This window comes from Pogona vitticeps, chromosome 6 (assembly GCF_051106095.1).
Source record: "Pogona vitticeps strain Pit_001003342236 chromosome 6, PviZW2.1, whole genome shotgun sequence".
In the NCBI taxonomy this organism is placed as follows: domain Eukaryota; kingdom Metazoa; phylum Chordata; class Lepidosauria; order Squamata; family Agamidae; genus Pogona; species Pogona vitticeps.
Genome location: NC_135788.1, coordinates 93,690,400 through 93,699,254, shown reverse-complemented (window position 1 = coordinate 93,699,254; position 8,855 = coordinate 93,690,400). Strand labels below are relative to the sequence as shown.

Genomic DNA, 8,855 nt, shown 5'->3' with positions numbered 1-8,855 from the left:
TTGCAGAACTGATCTGATGACAGTCGGACAAATATGTCTGAAAACAGTCTGATCTCATGGATTCCATGCAGTTGAGCATTCTCTGGAATTTCCGTAAGGACAGCAAATATCATGCTCTGCATTTAAAATGCTACTGAGCATCTTAAAACAGTTCAAGTCTTTCATGCAAGTATGGGGACTGTGCAGCTCTCAAATGTTGGATTTCAACTCATGACTGGCATTGTCAGCTAAGGCTGACAAGGCCTAAATTTCAACAATACCTGCGGTGTCACAAAATCCCCTTCCCTGGGCTAATAGTTTATTAGTATCCAATAATATGCTCCTTTTATGGGGCTGAAGACAGAGCAGACAGAAGTGCTGCTTAATAATATTTTTTATTAGAAAACATTCAAAATAGAAACAGATAACATTTTTGCTCATAAGCAAATGAATATCCTGTTAGCATTTACTTGGCCAAATGCAACTCCAGAGAAGGATCAGAAACTTTGAAAGCAAAGGCACTTGAGGGGCCCCAAGAAGGCTCAGGCAAATGTCACCCATCTCCTGTTGGCTAGCAACCTCAGGAATATTTCCCATTGCAGTTAGGGGCCTTGCCACAGAAGAACTGGTCCCCGTTGTCCACTACCTAAATCTCATAAACACTTGGAGAACCAAGCAAGAAGTAGCAACTGATTGTCATTAACACAACAGCAAAGGCCTGAGGAAACCCCCTCCTGTCTGCAACCACACAGATTGCATAAGGTGAAAGGGGACCAAGCCATTCCATATTTAACAATATTTCTCTGTACAAACAGAACAAATCTCCCCCCAAAAGATAGTGCAAAGACTAAAATGCCAGCAGGGCTGACAATTTGGAATGGACAAAGCTTTGGTTAAGAATGAGCAACAGCAGCTGCCCTGCATTGCAAGAGACTACTGAGGCTCAGCTAAGAGGTAGAAGGCAACAAAAAATAAAAATCCCAGTGTCCCAAAGGCAAAGCACACAGGAAATGGCAGGGGGTTTGGGGAGGGAGGGAGGATTGTGTTCCTCTGCTAAAAGATGCCATAAATCATGTCTAGTCCCAGGGGAAAACAAGAGACCCCTCCCACAAATATTGAGAGCAATGGAAACAGGCAGCAGGGCTTCCTCAGGCCTGTTAGGGGCACAGGCTATTGGGCAAGCACACAGTCTGCCAGTTGGTCCACTCCAGAAGTACCACAAGGTGCAGAAGAGTCAATCGTAGTAGCAGCACTAGGTGAGACGAACACCAAGGACTTGTTCCAGTTCTTGTCTGCGCTGCTGAACCTAGAAGACACAAAGCAGTCACACTAATGCAGACCTGGGCAAAGTGCAGCCCGAGGGCCACATATGGCCCGCGGACTGCTCCTGTCCGGACATCAAAACCATTTATGGCTTTTTTTTCCTAAAGTTGATCAGTTGATCTCTAACATACCGCAAAAAAACCTCTTTAGTATTTGTGAAGATTAACAATCATAACATCACAGTTTCATTTTATTTTTAAGTAAAGTTGGTTCGGCCCCCAAACACAGTTCAGACTTTTCATGTGGCCCCCTATAGAAATTAATTGCCCACCCCTGCACTAAAGAGTAGACAGCATACACACAAATATCTGTAAGTCAAGCACAACCTCCCTAGTTACTGAAGGACAAGAATCTCAACACAGAGCTACTCTCAATCTCTTGATACCACTGTCCCAGTAGTGAAGGAACTGTCATAAGGAAGGCAATGCAACACCTGTGGACTCTGTTGGGTTGTTGGGAGCAGTTAAGTACAGAGGGAACCTGGGACAGAGGGCGGAACGGAATCCTGGCATAAGGAGAGGGAAGGGACTGCCAAGAGCCCAGCTCTGTTGTACTAAAGCCTTCTCCCTTCATGGAGAGATCAGGGTGAAAGAAAAGCTGCAAAATGCCAGATAATGCCTTATAAAAGCTGGGCTGAACTTGTCTCCGAACCTTGGCAAAGATGTGTCTGCCAACAGCCTCCTGAATCCATGGTTGCTGGTAGAACTCTGCACGCCTCTCCTCTTCTGGGTTTCCAACCACATCCGTGATGATCTAGGAAAAAATGGGAATACTCAAAAAGAATTCAGGGAAAGTGAATGCCTGAGCTGCCAACATTCTGTGTTCCAAAACCGGAGCAGTGACCAAACTGCAAAAGGACAAAAAAAAGACCTGGTAAACTGACTGTATAATTTATAAAAACAGGAATGATGGCCTTGTTGATTGAGGCAAGTACAGTTGACCCTCGACTTACAGACGGATCGACTTACAGACTTTTCGAGTTACAGACTTCTCTGGCTGCAAAATTTAGATTCGACTTGCAGCCAGAGAATCGACCTACAGACCAGAAAAAAACCAAAATGGAACAAAAATAGAATAAAAACCGCTGGTTATGGGATTAATAGGTTTTCAATGCACTGTAGGTCAATGGAGTTTCGACCTACAGACTTTTCGACTTGCAGCCACCGTTCCAATACGGATTAATTCCTTAAGTAGAGGGTCCACTGTATCAATATAGTTCAGCAGTATGTGTAACAGTGGCCAGAGAGAGCACTGGAGAGATCCCAGTAACCTGACACAATAATCAACTTCATTAGCCGGCACCCTCTCCACCTCACCCTTATTCAAAAAACTACAGATCAAAATGTGATAAGTGGGCATGGAAGATCACTCTATGTTCCATGTAAAGACAGGATAAGTATTTAGTTTATGATGCTACTTGCAAGTGCACATATAGCAAAAACATGCACAGATATCTGTCCAAAGCTTAGCTTAATTTTAGTTTTCCAAGTGCACATATGGATACAGTAGTTAATATGCAATATACAAAAAATCGAACTGCCATGCCCAAGAATAAACCAGATGGTTCATCCAACCCTCATAGAAGCAGCTGGACAGTGAAAACAAGAAAAGCCAAGTTTTGCAGAATAAAATCCAGCAATATCACACATTTGTGCTGTAATTCAACACAATCTGTAAGCTTCATCAATATAGTGGGGCTTCTAACTGGCCTACGGCTGCACTCCTATTCCACAGCCTAAACCCGGTCGTTACCTTTAAGTCCCTCTGTTGAGATCTGATCCACTCTTGGATGAAATCCTGAGGATTATTACTGAAACTCAACATGAAATCTCGCTGTGTCTTCAGCTGATTAATGGACTCAATGGTTTCATGGATCTACAGGCAATTGTAAAAGGTATGTTATGGACAGATGGAAAGACTCACATAACTGAGTTTGTTTCTCCTACTATGACAGAAAGATCAGCTACTCATGCCAAGTCCCATAAGTCAAGGCCACTACACACACTAGCTACCTCATACTGGCAAAAGCCCCCAACAGAAAGATGCTGAGAAGCCTAAGGCAATGATTCTCTGCAGCTCCTATTATTTTATAAGATTACTTCCCCCCCCCCCCCAATTTGACAGAAGATTCTGGAGCAGGAACAAGAAAGGTGTAGAGCCAGAAGTACAACATTCAGCATAGGAAACTACCCAGTATAGAAGTATTAGCATATCTTCCTCAATGTGTGTCTTGCATGTTTACTGGAATATACTTCCCATCATGCCTAACCAACATGCCCATTGGCACAAGGTGGTTAAGGCTAGCGTAATCATTTTCTGTGGTCATGAGATACAAGCCCCGCATAGCGACGATAATCTGTTCCAAAAAAATCGTCGCTATACGGATTCATCGCTATGTGGGGCAAAAAAGCGAAACGCTTACCGATCATCACAAAGCGATGTTTTACCCTTTAAAACATCGTTATGCGATCGCTTTTGCGATCGCAAAAAACACATCGCTATGCGGATTCATCGTTAAACGAATCGCTCGTTATGCGGGGCACCACTGTATTTATCTAATTGATTTTTATACTGCCTATCTAAACCAGTAGTTACACTGGGTGGTTAACATGAATATGAGATGCAGAAAGGCAGGAAACTGATACAAAGTACTGGAAAGAGTACTTACATACAGTTTTTTTTTTCAACTCTTGACCTAATCCCCGCCTTTCTTCATTCCTGAATAACTGCCAAACTTTCAGGCAACAAATCTCCCCATTCCATCTCAACCATTATAACTTGTCCTCAACCCTTTGGATAGAACTTGCTTCACAACAAGAGAGCTGAAATTCAGGGTTAATTGCAATTTTTTTGGTAAGCAAATGCATCTGCAAATTGGTAAGCATATTTGCTGAGTGCTGATTATGCAACTGGGTTGCATAATTTCTTTTCAACCGGAGGAGCGAAGAAGAGACCAAGAGAGATGGAAAAAGTGTAGGGCGTACAAATACACTGTCTTAGGAGTGAGATGTACTGCTACAGCCACTCTTTTCAGTCAGAGCCCCCTAGCCCATTTACTAACTCTCCATAACCATGTAAATTGTAAAGATGGTATATTTTTCCCTGCCCCCAAAAGCTACTTCAAGATTCTGAAAATTTGTAACTACAATCTGCCATGGATTCTATTGTCCAGCACACAGTGTTCTAGTCGTTCTACTCGCAGACAGCTGGAGAGCCATACGCCTATTTCCAATATTAGAGACATAAGACTTCCCACAGCTTGTCTACTATTTGCTCTTCTTTCCCCTCCAGAGCTAGTTTCACCTCTTTGAAAAAGGAATTAATGCATTCCAGCCCTTAGCAATAAAACCAAACTAAATGTAAACAGAAGACATTCAAATTATGAGGAACCATTTCAAATGAAAATAAGATGTACACTATAAACATAAAATGAGATGGCTTGCCCCACTGTTACCTTATTTGAACCTTTTGTGAAAACTAAAGAATATGGATTTAGCTGAAAATCCCAGCAGTCTTCCTAGCTACTACTCTTGGGAAAAGAGATGGGAGACTTTGGCTTTGCTCCTCAAACATAACAGGGGACCCCATAAGAGAGAATACACTGCTGTAGCTGCTGTGGATGGTATACATGGGGTGGGTGGGTGAGCAGAATGCCCCTAAAGCTCAAGATATGTGTATTTACCATTTCCCCGAAAATAAGACCTGAAAATAAGCCCTAGTATGATTTTTCAGGATGCTCATAATATAAGCCCTACCCCCAAAATAAACCCTAGTTAACTGAAACTCCACCCTCCACCATTGTGCAGCAACCAGAAGATGGTATAACTGTATTTGAATAAATGCAAGTTGTTGTACATGAAAAAAATTAAAACATCCCCTGAAAATAAGCCGTAATGCATTTTTGGAGTAAACATTAATATAATTAATTATTTTAATTATTTTCAGGGAAAAACAGTAGCTAGCACCCCCTCACACACCAACCCTATTATCCAGTCTCTGAGAGGTGAAGTCCTGGAATCTGTTTCCTACTGAAGTTGACAGAGTCTTACCTTGACATCTAAAGAGGCAATTTCCTGTTGGTTGGTGGTGGAGGCCAAGAAGTTGCTCATTTGGGCCTTCAAGGGATCATCCACCTCCACATCAATGTCATAACAGGCTGTCTTCTTCTGATCATTGGGGTCCACACTTGAGAAATAAGAAAGGAAGCTGGGTTGAGCCAGGGTGAATACATACTTCCTGGGTGCTGCGTTTCTACTACTAACTCCCCCAAACACATGGGTTTGGATTAATTATAGATTGCTTTTTCACAAGTCCCACGAATGCCAGACCTACCTGATCACATGGTTGATAACAATAGGATCTGGATGTTGCAAGAGCCCTGCCAGCTTCATGGGGATTTCAGAGAACCGCATGCGATTGCAACCAAAAATCTAGAGAAGAGAAAGAACTATGTGAGAGAGACTGAGAAAGCGAATCTCTGCCAGTCTCTGGGCTTCTGTCAAATCTTGCTAGTGCTACTAGTTAATAAGTGTTCTGTATCAGTGTGCAAAGACAGTAAAAACGTAACCAGAAGGTTTATAGTTTATAGATGGGCTATAATAGAGATTGACAAATGAGTTGTAGAAGAGGAGACAGGTAAACTATGGTAATTAATAAAACACTTCCTTCATTTAAAAAACAGAAAGAGAACCCCAGAAATCTCCCAATCTTGCACCAGATGACCAAATATAGGCACAATTAATATCTCACTGCTAGAAAAGCAGTAGTGGTGGTGTCGGGGATCTTGCAAGTGAAAGGAAAAAGAGAGGAGAGAGAGAAGGGAGACAAGCCAGAATGTACTCACCTGGCGAAAGTAACGGTTGCAGTTGATATATTCTTTCTCATGACTGTCCTGGAGTTTGTTGTGTTTGATGTAGAGCCACAAAGCCTGCATGATGCTGGCACGAGTTTGCGTGTGAACCCCAAGCAGACGAGCCAGACGGGGATCCAGTTTGTACTGGGGAGGCTGCAAGATCAATATGGTCTGGTGAACATACAGTGTAAGGTAGGCATTGCCATGTTCCCAGCCCATGTAACATGCTGCAACCTCCTTCCCTCTGTAAAGCTAGAAACATGAATGGGATCTGTCCGAGTAATTTCTCTCAGAAAGGAGGAAAAAGACCACTCCAAAGACCAGAAAGTTAGTATTTTAGAAGTGCTTTGTTCTTGTTTCTTACACTGAGGGTGGGTGGGCAGAAAAGTGACAAAAACATGGAATCAACAAAAGAAAAAGTCAGTTCAAACCACCTGTAAAGATACCTCCAAAATAAACAAGAAAAACTAAACAAAAAATTGTTGCTTGCTATACTTCTCAAAAGTATCATTTCATTACTCACTGTATTTCTTTCAAAACATGACTCCCATATGCCTTGCTGCAAAGCTCTTTTTAAAAAAGACTTGTTAGAAGTAATTACCTTACTTGTAACAAGTCACTTTCAGTTTCTAGAGACCATCTCTGAACTCACCAGAGATCTCAGGTCAGGTCTCTTAACATCTGCCACTCCACTGAAAGTATGACTGTCAAAACAGTTCATGAAAATGAAGTCTGCATTGTTTATGAAAAAAATTAAGATGGACAAGAACTTCTGTAAAGCATCTGACTGTGAACTCAGTGCCAAATCATTCTCAGTTGTGTCTTTACAAGCCGAACGGCAAGACACTATTTACTTATCACAAAATATGAGATTATGAGGAATCTAAATGCTGCATGATATTCCAGTGCGCTAAAGAGAAAAAGCTGTGTATTTAAGGAAACAGCTAAACATCCCTTCTGACTCTGTATCTCTATCTGGAACCAGCAAAGCTGACTCTGTATCTCTATCTGACTCTGTATCTCTATCTGACTCTGTATCTCTATCTGGTTTGTAGCAAGGCATATGGAGGAGGAAGCCTCTGGTCAGGTACTGCTCTACCTCCTTTCTTCCACAATTGGGAAGTATGGCCAAGCCATGTGACTAAGAAGTTGATCATTTGTCTGCTCTCATCAAGTGTCAGGGCATGCCCCCTCTTACCTGGTGGTCTAGCATGAGTAACAGGGTGCATTTCACATTGACATCACCTGGACGCTTGACTTGGAAGCCATCTGTCTCTTGAGTTGTAGCTATTCGGTGCCACTTAGGGAAGAAAGACGTGAGAGAGCTGTCCTTAGGACAACTATAGGGTGCAAAACATTCATTTAATCAGGCAACCAGGTTGCTTTTTTCATTATTATAGCTCCCAATATTTCACAGAAAGCATACCCGCTGGGAGTCACTGTCCTGTCTTCTTCATCTAATGGAAGTTTTTTTCTTTTTGCTAAATCTAGACCTTCATTTCATAAAGTAGCTATTTCACCAGCTCATGTCATTAAGATGACATATCCATACAATAGCCATCGGAAACAGCCCAGCTCCTATCAGCACTCTTCCCTCACATCCTGGATCCGATATTTTATGAGCCACAACAGTAAAGTATCTACAGTGGTGCCTCGCATAGCGAGGTTAATCCGTTCCGGATTAACCTTCGCTATGCTGAAGCATCGTTGAACGGGGCAGGGATTTCCATTGGAACGCATTAAACATGGTTTAATGCGTTCCAAATGGGCCAAATACTCACCGTTCAGCGAAGCTTCGTAATGGCCGGCAGCCATTTTCGCGCCCTCGCCTCGCTTAACGAGGGCGCGAAAACGCTGCGCGTGGCCATTTTGGGCCATTTCCGGGCTTCCGGCGGCCATTTTGGCCGCCGAACAGCTGATCGTCGGGCTCCGTTTTGCGAAGATCGGTAAGCGAAACGCTTACCGGTCTTCGCAAAGCGAATTTAGCCCTATTTAAAAAACGTTAAGCGATCGCATTAGCGATCCGAAAAAATGGATCGCTATGCGATTTCGTCGTTATGTGGTGCGCTCGTTAAGCGAGGCACCACTGTATACTGAAGAATTAACCATACAAGCCATTCTATTGCTCAGTTAAAAACACTTCTTAGCACTTCTGGCAAAGTTCTAACTAGGCAGTGAAGCAGATACACACAGATATGGATATCTTTAATAATAATAATAATAATAATAATAATAATAATAATAATAATAATAATAATAATAATAATAATAATAATAATAATAATAATAATAATAATAATAATAATAATAATAATAATAATAATAATAATGTATCTTCACTGAGGTGGCCAAAGTGTGGCTAATAGGCTGCAAAAGGACCTGCAAGAACATTTCTGAGGCCCCACAGGTTGTCCATGACTCTAGTAGTTGAAAAAAAAACAACAAATACAAAAAGAATGGGATGGATAAAATATTGCTCATTCTGATTCTAGAGTTATCCAGAAGCAGAGATTTTTGCACCCATGTGTTTGTGTGGCACAGGATGCCCTAACACAGGAAAATAAAAGGAAAACTGAAGACATAAAAAAAAAAGTAGTGAACATTCAATCACTTTCTATTTTGTTGTCTTTGAGGGCCATTTTGCACCTTGCAAAGCCCTTGGAGAGGTGTAGGGGTTTAAAATTTGGCCCCCATCCTTATC

The 8,855-nt window shown here is 41.9% G+C and overlaps 1 protein-coding gene across 1 annotated transcript in view; it reads right to left on the bottom strand.

Annotated features, from left to right (window-relative positions):
* Positions 1-355: 355 nt before the first annotated feature.
* Positions 356-8,855, bottom strand: part of SMARCD2 (SWI/SNF related BAF chromatin remodeling complex subunit D2) — a 33,056-nt gene continuing 24,556 nt past the window's right edge. Inside the window, exons 7-13 of the mRNA XM_020785582.3 lie at positions 7,353-7,454; positions 6,146-6,307; positions 5,635-5,732; positions 5,352-5,487; positions 3,055-3,177; positions 1,954-2,055; positions 356-1,285 (exon numbers count right to left, since the gene is read on the bottom strand). Of these exons, the coding sequence (XP_020641241.1) occupies positions 1,232-1,285; positions 1,954-2,055; positions 3,055-3,177; positions 5,352-5,487; positions 5,635-5,732; positions 6,146-6,307; positions 7,353-7,454 (777 nt within the window). The 3' untranslated portion in view covers positions 356-1,231. The remainder of the gene's footprint in view (positions 1,286-1,953; positions 2,056-3,054; positions 3,178-5,351; positions 5,488-5,634; positions 5,733-6,145; positions 6,308-7,352; positions 7,455-8,855) is intronic.